The sequence below is a fragment of the Pelodiscus sinensis genome, chromosome 5 (assembly GCF_052426305.1).
Source record: "Pelodiscus sinensis isolate ZL-2025 chromosome 5, ASM5242630v1, whole genome shotgun sequence".
Lineage (NCBI taxonomy): Eukaryota > Metazoa > Chordata > Testudines > Trionychidae > Pelodiscus > Pelodiscus sinensis.
Genome location: NC_143056.1, coordinates 109711478 through 109733210, shown reverse-complemented (window position 1 = coordinate 109733210; position 21733 = coordinate 109711478). Strand labels below are relative to the sequence as shown.

Here is a 21733-nt window from a genome sequence, read left to right as displayed (position 1 = left end):
AGAAACAATAACAGGAAACTTGGAAATGGCAGAGGTGCTTAATGACTACTTTGTTTTCGTTTTCACCAAGAAGTTAGATGGTGACTAGATACCTAACATAGTGAATGCTAGTGGAAATGGGGTAGGTTTACTTGTTAAAACTTACTTAGAAAAATTAGATATCTGCAAGTCTCCAGGGCCTGATAAAATGCATCCTAGAATACTCAAGAAGCTGATAGAGGAGGTATCTGCGCCTTTAGCTACATCTTTGGAAAGTCATTGAAGTCAGGTGAGATACTGGAAAAGGGCAAATATAGTGCCTATCTATAAAAAGGGAAATAAGAACAACTCAGGAAACTACAGACCAGTAAGTTTTAACTTCTGTGCCAGGGAAGATAATGGAGCAGGCAATTGAGGAATTCATCTGCAATTATCTAGAACAGGGTTTCCCAATCTATGGGTCGGGACCCAAATATGGATCACCATTACATTTCAAAAGGGTCGCCAAGTGTCTCCCCAGGTGGCTCTGTCCTCCCTTCTCCCTCTGTTTTTGAATTGCCTTGGGTCACCAAGTCTTTCTGATTGTCAAAATCAGGTCCCCATCTGGAAAAGGTTGGGAACTGCTGATCTAGAAGGTGATAGGGAACAGCCAGCATGGATTTGTAAAGAACAAATCATGTCAAACCAGTCTGATAGCTTCCTTTGATAGGATATCAAGCCTTGTGGATAAGGGAGAAGCGGTGCATTTTGTATACTTAGATATTAATAAGGCATTTGATACAGTCTTGCACGACCACCTTAGTAATAAACTGGGGAAATACAACCTAGACAGGGCTACTGTAAGGCATGTGCATAACTGGCTGGATAACCTTTCTCAGAGTGTAGCTACTAATGGTTCACAATCCTGCTGGAAGGGCATAAGAAGTAGGGTTCCGCAGGAGTCTGTTTTGGGACCAGTTCTGTTCAATATCTTAATCAATTTAGATGATGGCATAGAGAGTACACTTATTTAGTTTGTAGATACCACCATGCTGGGAGGGGTTGCAAGTGCTTTGGAGGATAGGGTCATAATTCAAAATGATCTGGACAAACCAGAGGTAATAGGTCTGAGGTAATAGGTAATAGGTAATGGTCTGAGGTAATAGGATGAAGTTAAATAGGACAAATGCAAAGTATTCCATTTTAGAAGGAACAATCTGTTTCTCACACACAGAATGAGAAGCGACTGTCTAGGAAGGAGTACAGCAGAAAGTGATCTAGAGGTCATAGTGGACCAAAATCTAAATGTGAATCAGGAGTGTGACAGTGTTGCAAAAAAACCAAACGTACATGATTCTGGAATGCATGAACAGGAGTGTTGTGAGCAAGACATGAGATGTCATTATTCTGCTCCACTTTGCACTGATTAGGCCTGAGTTGGAGTATTGTGTCCAGTTCTGGGCACCACATTTCAAGAAAGATGTGGAGAACTTGGAGAAGGTTCAGAGAAGAGCAACAAGCATGATTAAAGGTCTGGAGAACATGAGCTATGAGGGAAGACTGAACGAATTGGGCTTGTTTTAGTTTGGAAAGGAGAAGACTGAGAGGGGACATGATAGCAGTTTTCAGGTATCTAAAAGGGTGTCACATAGAGGAGGGAGGAAAAATTGTTCTTGCCCCCTCATGATCAGAAAGAATCATGATCAGAAAGAATTGCAGCAAAGGAGGTTTAGGTTGGACATTAGGAAAAACTTCCTGTCAGGATGGTTAAACACTGGAATAAATTGCCCAGGGAGGTTGTGGAATCCCCACCTCTGGAGATATTTAAGAGTGGAAGGTGGTTGGTCCTACCATGAGGGCAGGGGACTGGACTTGATGACCTCTCACAGTCCAGTCCCTTCCTGTTCTAATGTTCTATGATGCTATGAAAATTCTGGTCAGTTAGTGAACCAATTAAATGTTACGTTTAACCGATTAAATGGGGGGCAGGCCGGAGTGCCCCTTATCCTCCTCTGCTCCTACCTGGCTGGGCCCACCCTGCTGTGGGATATGGGTTAACTGGTTAAATATTCTGGGATTTTACATCCCTAGTGCTTGATCCCCAGGCTGCCCCCACTCTGCCTCTTTCTGCCCCCTGAGCCCCTCCTGTATATGTTAGAACAGCTTATGGCAGCATCTGTGAGTGGCTGGGAGGGAGTGAGAGAAGTTTGTGAGGGCTGTTGATGGGCAGGAGGCTCTGGGAGAGTGGAGGGCAGCTGCCTGTGGGTGGGTGCTAAGTACCCACTGAATTAGCACTTCAGTTCTGTTGTCTATTCTTTGGACCTACACAGAATAGAAACACACAATGCTTTGCACGTTGTCTCAGGTTTTTTTACCTGCTCCCGTTTTTACACTTGCTAGCTAATAAGTCTCCTGTGAAAAGTAATACTTTATGTTCCATATTGCTTTCCCCTAGCTAGCAATCTGCTGCTGCAAGGAGGCAATGAGAAGGGACAGTAACAAACAAATACTGCTTTTCACAGCAGACATAGGGTATGCCTACATTACAAAGCTGCTAGCCACAGGGTTGTGTCAACACAGCTGTACCAGGCAGTGTAAACACTATTTGTTAGTACATTTGGCAACAGAAAACTTCCACCCCCTACTCTTGAGTGGCGTTTACACTAGTACTTGCTGCAGCAAGGTGAGTGTGTGTGTGTGTACGCACGCCCATGTACAATACGAGCGTTGTCGCTCAATTACCACTATAGATAATGCCTTACCCAGCCCTGGAAAGCTGGGAGTTCAAGTAAGCCCTGGATCTGGAGGGGCATAGGTGATAGGGGTTGGTGAGCCTGGAGCAGGAGCTTGAAGCCATGCAGCTGGGTTACTTCCCCTGGCTGCAGAGCTAGAGCTTGCCATCTCCTACTCCATGGCTAAAGCTGGAAGTCTGAGCCCCACCCCCTCTAGGAATGTGGGGGGACTCTCACCAGCTGCCTGTTTTGTGGGGGGGGGGAGGGCAGAGCACAACCCAATTGTTTGAGGCCCTGTGCCCTGCTGCTGCAGGGTTTTTGCAAAGTAGACACACAAACCCATAGTGAAATTAGACAAGCAATGTGTGTGCAAGATTTGTGGGGAAGACATGTTGTAGAGAAAGTTAGTGGGTTTTCTAAATTGCTGACTCTTCAGCTTTTAGATGGCTCACATTCTATTTAAAATATTACGTTGAGGTATTGAAGCGTTCATGCTGACAAGGCTGATTCGAGGGCTGATTGAATACACTTTTTAGGTTGATTTTTGTTTTAAATATGGGCTTAAAAGGATACAGTATGTGGTGACTGTGAATCTGGAAGTAAACAAGGGACTATTCCCCACTAGGGATGTTAAATATCAGTTAATTGAATAGTCGCGTAACCTCATACATTCTTATCAGTTAGTCAACTCTTCTATAGTACCCAGGGATAGGGCCAGCCGTGCACTCCGGCACCTCTCCCGGGGAGCCCCTGGCCAATCCGCACTGCTGCCTCTGTCTCTGTATCAGAGGCAGCAGTGCAGGGTGCCTGGCAGGAGCTGGTATGCGGGGGGAGCCAGTTTAAAAACCAGCTCGTCGCACAGATGGGCTGACTGTTGCCCCGTGCTCCTGTCCGGGGGGTTGCAAGCCGGAGTTGATCTGTGCTGCCTGACACGTAGCTCTTAATGCACTTTAAATGCAGAGCTGCAGCAGCGGTAGGTGTTGGACCTATCACAAGCCATGACTGAGCTGGGCTGATGGCCAGCCTGTTAAAAAAAAATTTATTGGTGGGGAAGTGGAAATGCATGTAGTCTATAGCATTAACCTATAAGCTTTTGCTTATCAGTTAATCAACTATCCTATTACATGCATATTCCCCACCATTATTCTAAATTACTGTTTTTAAGTGATCTACAGGTTCATTCAGCTTATTGGCAGCAAGAGGATTTTAATTAAGTAAAAGCTAATATGTGGGCTGTGGAATGCTTAAAGATTTTACTTTTCACTTAATAAAATTGATATGCATGTTCAAATAGGCCAATGGGCCCAAAAGCCATCTGTCTCTTTAAATTCCCTAGTCCATTTGAAAGACTTCTGCCAAACCATTTAAATATCATACTTGATATTTCTAAATATTCTAAGAACGTGTGCAAATTGTGATGGCTGCTCCATTGAGACTAGATTTTGGGGTTCACAATACCGTGTCTTGTATAGTATTGTTGTTCAACATACAGTTTTGTCCGAGCTGCTCTGTTTCACCCTGAGGTTTTTATCACTATACTCATGAATTTGATACTTTTATCACTGTTGTAATGGTTAATGGGACTAGTGAGGCGGAAGGCCGAATAAAGAGCCAAACTATTGTTGGCGTTAACAACATCGGGGTGAACTTGGTTTAGTGTTTCTCAAATGGAAAGGGGTGAAAGTGATGCAGAGTTTAAAAATAAATGTTAGTGGAATAGGGTGAAGGAAGTAGGACTGGCATAGCAAAATTATAAAAACAAGTGTCATTGGAAGGAGAGTTGATCAATTAAACTGTCTCAAACACTTGAGAAATATTCCAAAATTATGCAAGAAAACCAGCTAAAACTCATGTGCTTTGAGATAAGACTATTAGTGCAAATGGTAGTTACTCCAGTGAATGTTTAGATTAGTTATTAACCTCAAAGGGAGTTAATATTCGGGATGTGGAAGATTTAGCCAGTGATTGTTACCCTTAAGTGGGGATGCTTATCAATTCCGCTAATGGGTAAGGTTGGAGCAATTTCCCAGCTACCTGCTCTAGGCCTGCAGTGGCCCTGCCTAAACTTGGTTTAGCCGGTTAAACGTTAGGTTAACTTAATGGTTCACTGAGAACGCAGGATTTTATGTCCTTAAAGAACGTTACCATGTAAATGACAAAATGTATCCAGGATTAATAACACTTGCCCCCTCAGATGTTTGCCCATGTCATGCCATTGCCAGAGGTTGCCATATGACTAATCCTTTTTAGATTTATTGTTTAGTCTGATTTGGATGATTTTTGTTTGGTTTTTTTTTTTTGGTTCAGTGCAGAAAATAACTGACCTTCAATAGGCCACGAACTTTTCCCTAGTTTTAAGTTTGATAGACCACAAGTAATTAATAACTTCATTAAACAGTGCGGGGGGTGTGTGTGTGTGTGTGTGTGTGTGTGTGTGTCCTGTGCACATATATACATTCTGTTTTTTTCCGCAGTCCTACTTCGTCACAGATTATGATCCAACAATTGAAGATTCCTACACCAAACAGTGTGTGATAGATGAGAGAGCTGCCCGGTTGGACAGTAAGTGTTTTAAAGCATCATCAAATATTGGTATTTAAACAGTCTAATGATTATTTGAACTTGAATTATAAAAGGCTTGTACTAGATCAAACAGTACAGGCAGTCCCCGGGTTACGTACAAGATAGGGACTGTAGGTTTGTTCTTAAGTTGAATCTGTATGGAAGTCGGAACTGGCGTCCAGATTCAGCCGCTGCTGAAACTGATCAGTTTCAACAGTGGCTGAATCTGGACGCCAGTTCTGACTTACATACAGATTCAACTTAAGAACCCCAGGCATCCCCAAGTCAGCTGCTGCTGAAACTGATCAGCGGCTGATTCCAGGAAGCCCGGGGCAAGGGCTTCCTGTAGTCAGCCACTGGTCATTTTCAGCAGCTGCTGACTTGGGGACACCTGGGGCAGAGCAGCTGGGGTGCTGCTGGGTTGGTCCAGTGGCGCCCAGAGCGGCGCTACGGGACCAACCGGCAGCGCCCCAGCTGCTGTACCACAGGCGTCCGGAGCAAAGCCGCGGAGCACGCGGGCAGCGGGACAGCCCAGACGCGCCGTGGCTATCCTGCTGCCCTTGGGCTCCGCGGCTTTGCTCCGCTCTGCTCCCCCTCCCCCTCCCCCTGGTCTGGGCTGTCAGCTGGCCGCGTGTTCCGCTGCTTTGCTTCCTCTCCCTGGTCTGCTGGAGACTAGGGAGAGGAAGGGCCCTGTTTGTAACTGCGGATCCGACATAAGTCGGATCCGCGTAACTTGGGGACTGCCTGTATTGTGCTATGTATTTTGATTTATGCTTTCATGATTATCCATTTAAAAACTTATGCTCCAGTCTTAATGGCATTCACTGACTAGCAAAGACCTGATCAAACTTAAAACTTTATATAGGTTTAGTGCCAATTTAAATGCCTAACAGAAGTTATGGCTCTGCAAGTAAATCAAGAGCTTCTTTCTTTAGAGATACTCAGCACTTGCAGTTTCTGTTCCCTAAAGGAATCAAAATCTTATTTTTGGGCCTTGATTTCTTAGAACATGTTGCATCTCTAAAATCTGGGATTTTCTGGTCCAGTAGAGACCATGGATGTTCCAGGATCAGAAAGGTCCTGGCATGCTGCAGGGTGTGGGGGGCCTGGGAGCCAGTGCACAGCTGTCAGGCTGCGAGGGGGAATCAGGATCTGGCAGGGAATGGGGCGGAAGGTATTTGAGCTGGTGTGCACCTCAGCTGGGCTGCGGGAGGTAGGGCAGGGAACTGGCAAGTGGCTCATCTGGGCTGTGTTGGGAGCCAGAAATCCCATGGGGAACGATTTTGGGGGGAGGGTGGCCGGGGCAGGGGGCTTGAAATGACCTCCCCAGTCTGAAAAAGGTCCTTATCTGGGACCAGTTGGGTTTAAAGGGTGCTGGACCAGGGAGGTTTAACCTGTATAGACAGAACTTCCTCAGCTCTTGACCTTTCTGAGCAGTGGCTCTGGTACGATGTACTGTTGTGAGTGCTACCCAGGCGGTATGTAAACTAGTCCATTGAGACTCTTGTTAACCTACTATTTTAGGACACCCATCCAGGCACTCTTCAACAGCTATTTTAGCCTGGCATGAACTGGTCAAAAAGGGCGACAAATGTGTTTTCAGGTCTGGCTTATGCAGACTTAATGCTTGTGATTTGAGCCACTGCCATAAAGAGTCCTTGACTTAGCAAGATTCCAGTGAATATAGACAGCTATCTATAGCTTCATTGGAAATAAAACTTCAACATTTTTATTAATGACCTGGATGAGGGGGTGGATTGCACTCTTAAGTTTGTGGATGGCACTAAGCTAGAGGAGAGGTAGATACGCTGGAGGGTAAGGATAGGGTCCAGAGTGATCTAGACAAATTGGAGAAATTGTGCTAAAAGAAATCTGATGAGGTTCAACAAGGAAAAGTGCAGAATCCTACACTTGGGATGAAAGAATCCCAAGCATTATTACAGGCTGGGGCCCAACGGGCTAAGTAGCCATTCAGCAGAAAAGGACCTGGGGATGACAGTTGATGAGAAGCTGGATGAAAGTCAACAGTGTGTCCTTGTAGCTAAGAAGGCTAATGACATATTAGGTTGCATCAGGAGGAGCATTGCCAGCAGATCCAGAGATGTCATTATTCCCCTTTATTCGGCTCTAGTCAGGCCACATCTGGGGTATTGAGTCCAGCTCTAGGGCTCTCATAATAGAAAGGATGTGGATGCATTGGAGAGGGTCCAGCAGAGGGCAGTCAGAATGATTAGGGGGCTGGAGCATATGACCTATGAGGAGAGGCTGAGGGTTTTGGGCTTATTTAGTCTTCAGAAGAGAAGACTGAGGGGGGATTTGATAGCAGCCTTCAACTTCCTGATGGGGGGGGGGGGGTTCCAAAGAGGATGGAGAGAGGGTGCTGTCTGTGGTGACAGATGGCAGAACAAAGTGCAATGATGTCAAATTACAGTGGGGGAGGTCTAGGTTGGATATGAGGAAAAACTATTTCATTAGGAGGGAGGTGAAGCACTGGAATGGGTTTCCTGGGGAAGTGGTGGAATCTCCAACCTTTGAGGTTTTTAAGTCTTGGTTTGACAAAGCCATGGCTGGGACGATTGACTTGGGGTTGGTCCTGCTTTGGGCAGGGGAATGGACTTGATGACCTCCTGAAGTCTTTTCCAGCCCCAGGATTCTGATTCTAAAACTACAGAAGTAATTTTTCATATGCTGGGGACATTTAGAGATTTTTCTTAAAGAAGTGATCATGTTTCAACTGGTTAAGGAGGTAAAGTTTTACAAACTAGGAGCATAAATTTAGTAATTAGTCTTTCTACTTTTGTGCAGTTCTGGATACAGCAGGACAAGAAGAATTTGGAGCTATGCGAGAACAGTATATGAGAACTGGAGAGGGCTTTCTCCTTGTCTTCTCGGTCACTGACAGAGGGAGGTAAGTCCGAAAGCAACCATGAAAGCCTGAGCCAATACTCCATCTGATAACTCTTCTGTGAGGTTTTTAGTAGAAATTGAGCTGCCTAGGTACATCTCTGCTGGAACCAGCCAGGGGCAGGTTGCTACTAGTGGGGAAGGTGCCTGAAGTGAGCACTTCCTGAATCCAGCACCTTGAACCCTTCCCATGTCTTAACTTCCTACCCGTGCCCTCTCCTGTATCCATATTCCCTCCCTTTTAGTTAAGTTTTTTCACTTACTGGCATTCCTCATTTCACCAAAATGTCAGATAAAGCTTTTGTTGTACTTGGATAGCCCTTTCACATTACTTGTGTTTCCAGGCAAGAGGATTTTCTTCAAATTGATGGTGTTTTATAATTAAAAGCAAAGGTTTAAAACATCGGGAGTGCCCATGTAGACTTTGTTGGGAAGACCAATTTGGCTTTGTGAATGCTAGCTGAAATTTTGGACTCTGTAGTCCTGTTTGCATACAGTGAGTGTTTTGGCTAGCAATTTAAAACCTGGGTTCCTAGAATTAAAATCCTAAATGGTATTTGAAAAAAAAAAATTTAAATTGTCCTATGTGCTTTGAGCGTAAGAATAAAATTTGTATCCTTCATAAATATTTGAAAACTAGCAAAAGGCTCGTACTGCCATAACACAATCTTCTGTTGTGTTAAGTAGGAATACCTTTTCCAACACATGTATACACATAGCTGATACTAATACAGTAAACTTTCAATAATCCAGCACCTTTAGGACCCAGGGGGTCCTAGATTATCAGATATGCTGGACTATCGGAAGGCGGGAGGCTATGAGGGGCCAGGGGTGGAGTGCGGGGGGAGGGTGTGCCCCTCGGTGCTGCGGGACCAACCCGGCAGCATCCCAGCTGCTCTGCCCCAGACTTCCCCAAGTTAGCCACTGCTGAAACTGACCAGCGGCTGACTTGGGGAAGCCTGGGGCAGAGCAGCTCCAATTATCCGGCTGCTTGGAGCACTTCCGGGTTCCAGATGGTGCCAGACCATTGGATACCGGACCACTGGAGTTTTACTGTTCCTGCCATTCAAGGAAAAACAGATATCTGTAAAGTTGTATCAACCCTAGTCTTAGGTTAATTGGGACACGTTACATTTCCGTTCTCTAAAGCAGTGTTTCTGAAAGTGCTCTGTGAAATCAGCGAAATCACTTTTAGAAACACATTAACTGGCCACCCCAGTTTATTTACTGGCGCTGCAGCTATGGAGCCTTGTGGCTCCCATTGGCTCTGTTTCATCCTTTGCAGCCAAGGGCAGTTGTGGCAAGTGGTGGACCAGCCCATGCTGTTTCTCCCGGTTCCCCTTGGCTGCAAAGGATGAACGGAGCCAATGGGAGTCATGATGCTCCGTGGCCGCGGTGCCAGGAAATAAACTGGGGTGGCCAGTTAATGTTTCTGGAAGTTACTTTGTGGAACACTTTCAGAAACACTGCTCTACAGGATCAAAATAGGTCCTATAAATTACACGGTACTGAGATGTGTTAAGCTTCATTTTAATTGGGTGAGCTAGCTTAGCGGTTACCTAATTGTCCCATACATGATACAGTATCTTATTTTAGGACACTTGCAACCCCATCTCTTCATTTAATCATACCCATGTACAGGGCTCGACAAATAGTGTAATCTACTTGCCTGTGGCGAGTTGATTACACCCCGGAAGAGCTAGCACGGAGCGATCTGCACATGCGCGGAGCACCCTGCCCACGTAGGATGGGTGTAATTCCACTTCAATTTTTCGTGACACCATAGGTTATGAACTTGTACATATAAATCTTCCTTACTTTTCTTTTTCAGTTTTGAAGAAATTTACAAGTTTCAAAGGCAGATTCTTAGAGTTAAAGACCGTGATGAATTTCCTATGATTCTAGTTGGTAACAAAGCAGACCTGGATCATCAAAGACAGGTAAAAATGGTTGGCATTATTGTATATTGAGAATCTTAATTTCTTTGTACATGGCTTTTATAGGAGTTGTCAAGATGATTGATTTCAAATTTTTAAAACGAGTAGTTGGAACAAATGACTTTCTTCATGCGATATTTATAATTAATCACAATGGAAGAGAAATAAAGGCAATTCAACAGCTGCTATAGTTGATGTTCTTAATTTTTGGGGACAACTTTCTGGATCAAAATATTAAGTTCTTGCTACAGCTACTTCTCTTATTGGCTTCTGGAACTCAGGTGCAGACTAAATTTATTCATATATTGGGTTGAACAATTTCAGGTGTGAGCTTGTCTGATCTTCATTAAATTTTCCATCTGCTGTAGATTTGAGAGAGTTTGTGTTTCCGTCCAAGAACGCCCCATAAACATTAAAGATCTAGGATCACCAAATTCAGTATACAGCTTCCTCGTCATAACGTAAAGCAAGGTCAGGGTTTGATTGTGCCAGGACAATGGGATGTGCCTGGAGTGGTTCTCAGAAAACTATCCAGGAAAGAGACACTAAGCAGGTAATAGGGGATGGCTGGGGCCACCCCACCCTCTGTCCAGCACAACCGCAACGCCAAGCCTCGCACTCCCCAGGTACCCATTAGGGCAGGGCTACTCAACTTTGGAAGCCTGGGGGCTGCAATGATACTCACAGTTCATGTCAAGGGCCACAACTTAAGCGTGGTTGCATATACATGCAAATAGCTTCTTTCACACTGGGCATGAATACAAAGATTAAGGCAAGACCACACAACACGCAGGCCTCATTTAAGTTAGTTCTGCGGATATTAATAAAATGCAATATTTACCTGATTTCCAACCATGTGACAGCACCTTTAATGAGCAATGACAGTCTAGGAATTTAAGTACAGGCAGTCCCCGAGTTACGCGGATCCAACTTATGTCAGCTCCGTACTTACGAACGGGGCTTTTCTCGCCCCGGAGGACACGGGCGGCAGGACCGCCCAGATGCGCCGCGGTCCCGCCGCCCATGTCCCCCGGGATGAGAGAAGCTGCTCCGCGTCTCCCTGGTCTGCTGGGTTCCCCTCCCCCCAGCAGACCAGGGAGATGCAGAGCAAAGCTGAGGAAGACCCGGGCGGCGGCACCGCGGCGTGTCTCGGTCCCATCGCCTGCATCTCCATGGTCTGCTGGGGGGACGGGGACGCAGCTAGTGCGCGCCCCCCCCCCCTCCCCCCGGCAGACCAGGCTTTTCTCGCAGACGCCTGTGGTAGAGCAGCTGGGGTGCTGCCGGTTGGTCCCGCAGGGCTGCTCCTCGGCGCTACTGGACCAACCCGGCAGCACCCCAGCTGCTCTGCCCCAGGCGTCCAAGTCAGCCGCTGCTGAAACTGACCAGCGGCTGATTCCAGGAAGCCTGGGGCAGAGAAACTCTGCCTCGGGCTTCCTGTAGTCAGCCACTGGTCAGTTTCAGCAGCGGCCGAATCTGGACGCCAGTTCTGACTTAAGTTGAATTTGTACTTAAGTACAAACCTACAGTCCCTATCTTGTACGTAACCCGGGGACTGCCTGTACTAAAACGCATATTAATAGAAGACCATGATATTGACTACTTTTTTGTTTTGGCTCCCATCTGCGGGCTGCTCCCATCTGCGGGCCACATGTTGAGCCCAGCATAAACCCAAACCACACTGTGGGCCCCAATGAACAGGCCGCATGCAGCCCATGGGGAGTAGCCTTGCTTTGTGAAGTTCAGGAAGCAGGATTGCTGCTTCCCCCCAGTCCCTGATTAATTCAAGAACATTGCTGACTGTTCACCTCCATCAGGGAGTGAGTGGGTGGAGAGTGCACAGTTTGCTGCATTCCTCACTCTGGTTGGGGAGTACAGGTGGAAGGCAAACTTGTATCTGCCTCAGCTGTGGGATGTGCTGTGCCTTCTGGAGCTGCAGTGGCCATGGACAAGTGATTCTCACCTGGTCCTGAACTGCTGTAGTGAGAGAGCTGGGGTAGTTCTTTCCCAGGAGCAGCCTGCTACTGAACCTTTCATCTGCAGCCCCACCCAAGAGCAGTAAATGAAGCACGTACATTTTCACTTAATTTTCCAAAAAGAAATAACTCCAAAATTGAGCTCAATCCCCAATAAAATACATTACACATTTCAAACAGATTGGCTCCTGAAGTAGACTGAGAGGGTCTTAACTACCCAATTCAAGCTCTGATATCTGGTAGAATATCTTGGCACCTCTCCCAAGTTCACCAGTTATGTTTTTTTGATATCTTTAGACATATTTAGCAGATAAGATGGCAAAGACTACTTTGGATATGTAAAGATACAGATATCTGCCTGAATGTACAGAGGATGGGATAGTACTTCTACAGTGTGTGAAATGCCCTTATCAGTAGATGCTTCCGTTGTTGTTGTTTCTTGTTGTTAAATATCAACATCATTCTGAGAAGCCATAAAATGGTTAACAGATATGAGAGAGAGAGAATTAGTGAGGAAGATTAACTTTCTCTTCGCCAGGTGTTGGAAAACAGTATGTCAGTCCTTGTTTTACTAGAAGAAATTACTCTGGTTCTAGACTATGGCAGATTCTTGGATCATAGCCCAAGAATTTTGAGCAGTGTTCTTAAAGAGAATCTTTAATGCTACTTGCTAATTTTATCAAAATTATGAACTGCCTTGTTTTCACTGGGATTTATCATCTTAAATTAGCTGTCTCAGGTTAAGAGCATGCCCCTTTCCCCCTTGAGCATAGGGACTTCATTGGAAGAGAGGCAACAAGTTAAGTTTAGATTAATACTGCATCTGCCCAGGCTTATTCAGCCAAAGTACTGAGACGCTTCTGTGGATGTTTCATGATCATCTGATCAAAAGAATGATCCTCAGGATTTTCATTGTCCTACAAAGAAGCATGTCCTGACTTTCCTATGCCACCTAAACTCTACAGTAGTTTGCTTGTATTTTTATGAAACATGCTCTCCAGGCAAGAACCTTTGGTTATGTCAGAATTTATAGCTTGCAGTAGTTTCTGTGGTATCTTGCATGTAATTAATGCTTTGGACAGACCATATTCCTTACAGAGAAGCATTGGGGGAGCTTTCGTTATAATGTGAGGAAGAGCCTTTTTATAATGGATCATAGAACAGTTGATATCCATATCAGAGAAAGTAAACTGTAAAAGTAAGAAAGTAACTTACTTTTGATCAGTGGCAGCTGTTTATTAACATGTGGTACTTATAAGACTGTATCCTTAATTTTCTGTAGCTTCCTAGCTAATGTTCAGTTGATCTAGCTGTATCATGCAATTGTTTTGTGTATGTAAACATAGGTGCACCTCTGTGTTTTTACATTAATAAAAACCCATTTTGTACTTTGGGATGTACACAGGAAAGTGTTTCAGTGCCATAAAATACAAGCAATTAATAATCTGAGTTTTGTGGCATCTGGCTTTCAGCAAGTGTTTTTCAGACTATTGCACAGGTAAATGGCTATGAGATTCAAGGAGGTCTAATGTAACCTTGATAAAACACCACTAGCTCAGTGGGTTGTTGCTATAGGGCAGGGGTGCCCAAACTTTTTTCAAAGAGGGCCAGATTTGATGAAGTGAACATGCGTGAGGGCCGACCATTTTGCCTGACATTCTTTGAACCATTAAAATTAAATGCAAATTAACTATTTTATGCAAAGTTTATTGCAAACGGCATACTTTTCATTTCGTCACATGGATGACAAATCTAAACAGGTGTTAAATCACTCTGCCTTTCATATCTGAAGGCCAGATGGAAAAAAAAAATCCAGGAAGCTGAAATATATGTCAGGAACATTGTAAAGTACATTACATATTATTGGTAAAAAGGTTGTCTGTCAACTTTTAAGTTCAAAAAATATGAACAGGAACATAACACCAAGTATACATGTTGTGTCCAAATATATTTATAACTGATTTAGACCAACTGACATTAACTGAGATTTTACAATGTATTCATCTCAATACATATGGATTCGTTGGGGGCCATAAAAGATAGATATTGCCAAATTACCTGTGGGGCCGTATTAAACCGGAACACGGGCCGCAATTGGCCCGCGGGCCGGACTTTGGACATGCCTGCTATAGGGCATTGATGGAGTGGGTATGAGGAAAGACCAACCCTATAACACTGAGCTGTTTGAAGGACTTTTTGGGCAGCACTAATGGAGTTAGACCTGTGGGTAGGGTACACAAATATGTCCACTATGGCTGCCTGATGAAGGAAGAAAAAATACTTTTGAGTTGCAAAAGAATACATAAATACAAAACTACAAAACACCCATGTGAGGTAAGTAATGAGGTTTCAGCAGTGTTACTGGATCCTTCTGTAGTTTTGGGAGTTCCAAGAGAGCCATATATATGCACTTAATTAGATTCCTGGTCCTCTGGTCCATATTTCTAGGAATATGGATTTAAGAGGTTGGAGTTAATATAGGCTGCAAAACAAGTCTTCAGATTGCTAGTACAGCCAGTCACAGCTTGGTAAAAATACCTCCAGTTTGGCACATGACTTGGTGAACATTCTATTCTCAGCTGCTTGTTTATCATAAATGTATGCTGTACAGTAATTTATCAAAGTACTGTATTAATGTCACTTTAAGAACATTGATTCCCTTTCAAAGGAGTTGAAAGAAAACATCAAGTACCTAACTTAGCAGCTTTTCCCAGTAACATGTTAGGGGCAGCCTTATGGGCTGCTAATCACAAACAAAATGGGGTCAGGCCTTCATGAGCCTCTGGATGGAACGCTTTCAAGGAAAATCCAGGGTGCTGCGGGGAAGTGGTTTGTGGTTTAGTAGGGTGATAGTTTTCCTCTGAGTCAGTACTTAAGTAATTCATTAGCACAGCACTGTGCTGCCAGAGGTGCTGTTTTTTGAGGTGAGACTTAAACTGCACAAAATTGACCTCTTTTTAGGGAACCAAATTTTTCCTGTCTAAATTCACACTCCATTTGAACATTACTGGTCGCTGTTTATGAACTTTTGTGTATTAGTGTGTTAAACAGCTGCCACATTCCACCAACAAATGTAGCTGTAGCTTATTAGGGGACAAAGTGACTGTAGTTACACTGTGTGAATTTTGACTTCTATGGATTAATTAGGGAATCCAGAATAGCTTGGCAATACAGTCCTTTCAGATTTGTTTTTCAGTTGATAGAGCAAAATAGACCTCCACACTATAGCAGAGCTCCATTCTTTTCATGTGTATTTTAAAAGAGTTTATGTAGCATTAGAGGTACTGGGAGTTATGAATGCACTCTAGTCCAGAGTGTCTCGTAAAGAAGGGAAGATTATCCCTAGTTTGTGGGGGCAGGGAGTTAGATGTTCTGTTGACTGTGTGCTCTTCAAATCATGCAAGACTATGATTTGGGTTATATACAAAGCAGAGGAGCAGATGTTCTTGTGAGGCCATTCTGTAATGTTTGACTGTTGTAGGACCAAACTTGGTTTGAGTGCTTATCTCAATGCAGCATGCCAAGCATTTGTCACCTTCTGTTTGGATATAGAGCTCTGATAGAGAACGAACACCAGACACAATACATGAATAAATTACTGCAAAAGAAATCTTCTCCCTATAATGACCTAATCCAGAGCTAATGGTAGACATGAAGTCCCCAGGGATCTTGATGTGAAAGATTGGCTAAAGATCCAGGGCTTGGTATGCAGATAGCAGCTGTGTTCCCCGGCATGGTGGCGCTCTTCACAGCAAAGGTAAAATTCCATTTTCTATGGAGAGTGTTTCTTGTTTCCACAGGAATTCAGTTCCCCAAACCTCATGTCCTGCTGCCCCAAATAAGAGGAACTACTCTGGCCTTGCTTTTGCTAAAAAATACTTAGTATCATGCATGCAGAGTTTATTACGCTATTGGAAAAAGAGCCCAGCACAACTTACTGTGAGGATGGGAAGAAAGAAAAAGATCTGCACATGACAGTCTTGATCAGGGTGGGCAAAATCAGGCCTGCTGAACATCCTGGTCCAGCCTGCCAGAATATCCTGGGCTACCAATGACCTACAGCTCATTGGGATCCTAGGGGAGGCTTCCTGGCTATTGTGGCCCCACAAGATGCTCAAAGCGGCTGCCTGCTGGGGCCAGTGTGTGCATCTCTGCATGGTGCATGCTCCGTGGAGGGGAGAGATGTCTACATTCTGTCCCTACCCCCAGTACAATGCTTGCAGTTCTCGTGGGTAGGAAACTGGCCCAGGCAGCTCCCATTGATCAAGCTTACAGGCGTGTGCAGCATATGGAGACCTGCTTCGATGCTTCTCCTCTTCCCCCCTCCCCCAAGGGGCGCACCACACAGAGCAGACAAACATGCTGGCTCCAGCTGCCACCCACTCTGAGTGGCTTGTGGAGCCATGGCAGTCAGGGAGCTTGCCCAAGGGTGCTGCTGGCCAGGAGCTGCCTAAGGAAAGCACCTCTCAACTAGAAACTACACTTGGCACCTTAATCCCCTGCTCCAGATCACAACCCAGACCCTCTGCACCACACTCCTACACCCAAGGTCAGAATTCTCTTTTCCCAGATTCTGCACCCCAGTCACCTACCCCAGCTCTCCATCCCCTCCTTCACCCAAACATCCTGATAGACCCTACAGTCCCTCCTGTACTCCAGTCTCCTACCCTGAGCTTCCTCCTATACCCAACTTCCATCCCAGAACCTGCACCCCCTCCATTAATATTCTAAAGTGTGGTCACTCACCACTTTACAAATTCTTGTAGTGGCCCCTCTCCCAAGACACCCCCCCCCCCCCCCCCCCAAGACTAGGTGATCACAATGACCCCTTCTGGCACTACTGGCACTTCACTGCCTGAACTTGGATCAAATATTGTGATGATGGTGGAGTGTCATTCTATCAAGAGTCCTTTATAACAAGACTATACATTCAGAGAATGCACATAGCAGCCCAGTTATGTTTGTATTAAGAGAGCTAAGGCTACTGATTGAACCCCTCTGGTTCAGGATGCTGTGGTCCAGACGGACCCCAGATGTTGCTGGACCAGAGAGTTCCAGTGGCTGTCTGCTGAGAGTTTGGCAGCTCCTGGGAGCCAACAGCAGAGCCCAGCTAGCAGCCCCTGGTGGTTGGGACTAGGGATGTTAAATTGCAGGTAATTGACTAATCGAATGGCTATTTGACTAGTTGATAGGGCGTCTCTGCATTTGAAGTGTAGAAACAGCCCTAGGGAGTCCCTAGCTGACCCTGGGCTCCACATGGCACTGCTGCTTTGAAATGCCGGGAGTCAAGCTGGGCTCCCATGGCGCTGTTTCAAAGAGGCAGCGTCACATCAGTGCTACTGCTTTGAAGTACCCTCTTCCTTCCCCTATCTTTGCTGCCTCTTTCTGATAGCCGCAGCAAAGGGCGGGGGGGAGGTGATGGGGAAGAGAGGCAGGAGAGAGTGACTAGTTGACAAGCTTGTCGACTATCCAATAACCAAATGCTTATCAGATAGTTGACTAGTCCTTCACATCCCTAGTCGGGAGTGAGGCAGGCAGCTAGAAGAGCCAGCTGGGGGGCTAGCACTCGCAGGAGACCCCTGACTTCACCTGGTCTGGCAAACACCCTTGTTTAGGTTCTGAGGGTGCCAGACCAGGGAGGTCCAACCTGTACTATTAATGTTCCCTCACACTTGGAGAAAAATGGTGTCTGCATGCAAAGGACAGTAGCTCACACCAATCCAGCTTTTAACGGTTTAACAGATTTTATTTCCATGCTTCAGATTTTTACCTTTTTTCCTTCCCATTAGTATTTTCCTTTTTGGGAAGTTATTTTGAATTTTATCTGAAAAATTACCTCGCTAACTATTCAGTATTATGTACCAATGGCATCTAATATCAAACAAGGATTTTTTATTTTTTTTAGAATAAAGGAAACAGAGCCCCAGATACTATTAACTTTTGTGTCTTTCAAAATTGTAGTAAAAAGAGGAGAAACAGATCTCTCCTCCTTCTCCTGGCCTCCTTCTGAATATAGCTGCATTTTCTGTTAGAAGAAATATTAACACTTGCAGTTTACTTCTGGCAAGCTTGTCAGTGTTATGGGTTTGTGGTTAAGAGCAGCTTTTCCTGAAAACAGTGGTCTTAAATTATCCATAGTCTGCTGAAATATGTTTTGAGAGCAAAATCTGCTTTTCCATGTTGCTAGTACAGGTTGAACTGCTCTAGTCCAGCACTTTCTGGTCTGGCAACATCTGTGATCCAGCAAGATATTAGTTAGCTGGAAGTCCACTCATCATGGATTTGGTCAAGTTTCCTACTGTCCTATAACGTTTGTTTACAACCAGTGGTCCTGGCTCTGTGTTCAGTGCTGTTGTTGAGCTCTAATTTACCCCCAAATGTCTTCTAAGAGCCCAGTAAGAAGTGGAAATGGTGGCAATGCTGCAATATTCACTTTCTATTCTTTAGCAAATGCTCTGGTTCAACACAGGTCAGGTCCAGAAAGTGACAGATTAGAGGGATTCCACCTGTACAGAAATAATGTTAATTAAAAAAAAAAACCACAACCCTAATTTACCTCACTACTAACATTCTGCTGTCAGTGTGCTTCTTGCATTTTATTTATTTTAGGGAAGGAAAATCTATTGGTTAGCTTCATTTTCAGGTGGTCCTACATTGGCACACTTTTTGCAGCATTTATAAACTGCCAAACAGGTTCTACTTTATTAAAAATCTCACAATTTAAGAAATATTAAGCCACTTGACAGTGCTTTTCTACATTAGTCTAGAAGAGAAGCTCTACAAGTTATTTGCATATTAAGCAATTGCTGTACATTCATTTGCTACAGAAAAATAATAAATAATAAACAAATATAATAATAAATACTCCATTATTGCTTTATTTGACTTAAACATGCAATTTTTAAATTTAAGAAGTAAAAGCACGTTATTGTATTAGCATAATTTTAGACATATGCTTTTTGGTATGCCGTAGTCCATGCTACTAATTTCTCATTTTCGTATAGTCTTACTGAGGTACAAGATGTTTTTTCAGTGTTTTTTGTAAATTATAGTCTTTTAACTAAATTTAACACAATGCAGAATATTTCTAAAAACATGTCAGTTCATTAAATCCCCCAGAGTAAATTAGTCACCTCTTTGGTGTACTATCCTTTTTTTCCTTTAGACTTCACTTCTTAATGTTTTATAAGCTTTTCTGCTTTTTGACATAGTTTTTTGCATACATTCACCCCATCAGGTCACTCATTTATTGTAGACTTAAAGAAGTATTAACATCTTAATTACCAAGATTATCAGCAATTTGAATCACACTGGAGGAAAATAGAGTATTGTTGGTATAGCTGTAAAAGCTCAGGATGGGAAACTCTCACTGTGTCATTCTCTTTATATCTAGTAAAAAGACTGAGAAGTGTTATAAAAGGTACTTCAAAGCTCAGATTTGCACTATGGAAGGATTCCTCTGGTAAAAGCATTGTAGAAGATTCCGTAAAGCAGCTTCACAGGCCCTAGCATGGAGGTCATGTTGGTTGGGGCTAAATGAATGCTAGGGTGGGGTGGCAACATGCAGTGCTGTGAAGATTTTAGTAAAAAACAAACTGCCATAATGTAGGCAAGCTCCTAGGGCTTTGTAAGTTTAGATTAGGGCTTTAATACACGTTAGCCCATTCTTTCTCCTGTGCTTAGTCCTGTGCTCTGCATCATGCACAGAATCTCATATGAAATGTTTGAACAAGTTAGCCGTGTTCATGTTCAGAGCACTTTTGTATGGTAACTGAAGCATTATCCCTTTATTCCTTCAACTTGTTATATCTGCCATTGAGATGCTCAGCATCAGATATGCATTGTGTACTCCAATCACAACAGGTATCTTCATAATACTCCCTTCAGGTAAAAATCTGAATAAATAGCTAACTAAGCCTTGTGCCTTTAAGGATGTTGACAGATTTACAACATCCTATAGTACTCTGAACAAACTTTATGGAATGAAAAAACTATTGAATTGAGGCTTAATTGATATTTTTTGATTGAATTGATTTAAACTTAATACCTTTCGGTTTACAGTACATTACAATAAAAATGAAATTGTTTGTGCTGTAGTGTTGTATGTGCATACACTAGTTCAAACTGAATGCTCTACGAACAACTATAATAGACTTGGGTTTTGTCTGTTGCATATTTGTCATTAATCTTTTGTCACTCGGGTGTGAAAACACCCCAAACAACAAAAGTTTAACCACAAAAAGAGCCAACATAGACCCTTGTTGGGGGGAGAGCTTTTTCTGTGACAAAATAAAACCTTCTCCTGGAAGCAAAGAAGGCTCTAGCACTTCCCTTACACTGGTGTAGCTGCAGTGTTGTAAGGTGTGTAGTGTAGACATAGCTTCAGATGAAAGCCTGGAGTTTAATATATGGTGTTATACTTATCTCCAAGAACTGGAAGGGACCTTGAGAGGTCGAGTCCAGTCCCCTGCCCTCATGGCAGGACCAAGTACCATCCCTGACAGATTTGCCCCAGATGGCCACTAAATGGCCCCCTCAAGGATTGAATTCACAACCCTGGGTTTAGCAGGCCAATGCTCAAACCACTGAGCTATCCCTTCACTCCGACTAGAGGTCATCTTTCTGATTCAGCCGATGGCCAAGACGGTCCATGGTGGGACCCAGTCCTTACGGAAGGACTGAACCTACTGAAGTCTCATACACCTGTGTGTTTATCCTGTGCTGGAACTTTGATCTTGTAACCATGCTAAAAGAGCCAACCCCCTCTTAGGGTGGGTGTAGGGATGTTAAATTGCAGTTATTCAATTAGATGATTAGTGGATGGAATTTCAAGATACTACTCGATTAGTTGATAAGGAGGGCCCTCGCTACACCTCCCCCCTGCTGCTACTATGCCGTTTAAACATAGTAGGAGCCTGGTGCACAGTAGCCCGGCTCTTACTACATTTAAACTGCAGAGCTGCAGTGGGGTTAGGAGTCCCAGTTCACACTGCCCCCCGCAGCTAAACCCCACTGTGGCTCTTAAGTGCCTGGCTCTAGGATGCTGCAGCTCTGACCTGCCCCATGGAGATGTGGCTGGGGGGAGGGGAGCAGACTAGCTTTTAAGCTGACTCTCCCAGTACCAGCTCCTGCTTCACCCTCCCCTTTGCTGCCTCTGACGCAGAGGCCGCGGGGTGGGTGGGGGGGAATGAGTAGACGACTCTCTTGCTTACATCCCTGGTGAGGTGATGCATAGTAGGTGTATTAGCATGCTTGTAAGGTGCTTTTATTTTCAATAAATGTTTTTTCTGAGACATGTTTCCATTTCGGAATAAAGAGGTGTGCCTAGAAAGAACCGTGTGGTAACTTGCATCTGCAGCAATCTCTCCATTATCAGCCTATGAAAAGAAAGCAAGCAGATCCATTTAGTGTGGCAGACCATCTTTGTTGGGAAATACATAGCCAAGGCAGGGAACTGTGCAGCCTGGACATGTATTCTGGTCTGAAGGCCGTGAGATGCAGGTCTCTACCCAAAAGGCATCAGGTGGGGAGCTGGAAGCTTGAGAGTGAGGGCCCTTGCAGGATCAAAGGGTGTCCACCATTTGGCAATTTCCCCCCTGTCGTCTTACTCTAGTGTGCCCTACCTTTTAGACGTACAGGTCAGGGAATTGCACACAAGAGCGTACCA

At 44.3% G+C, this 21733-nt stretch overlaps 1 protein-coding gene across 1 annotated transcript in view; it reads left to right on the top strand.

The window, feature by feature from the left end:
- RRAS2 (RAS related 2) overlaps window positions 1-21733 on the top strand; it is a 95385-nt gene that overhangs the window by 66669 nt on the left and 6983 nt on the right. The window contains exons 2-4 of the mRNA XM_075928015.2: window positions 5165-5252; window positions 8058-8160; window positions 9988-10096. Coding sequence (XP_075784130.1) covers window positions 5165-5252; window positions 8058-8160; window positions 9988-10096 — 300 coding nt within the window. The remainder of the gene's footprint in view (window positions 1-5164; window positions 5253-8057; window positions 8161-9987; window positions 10097-21733) is intronic.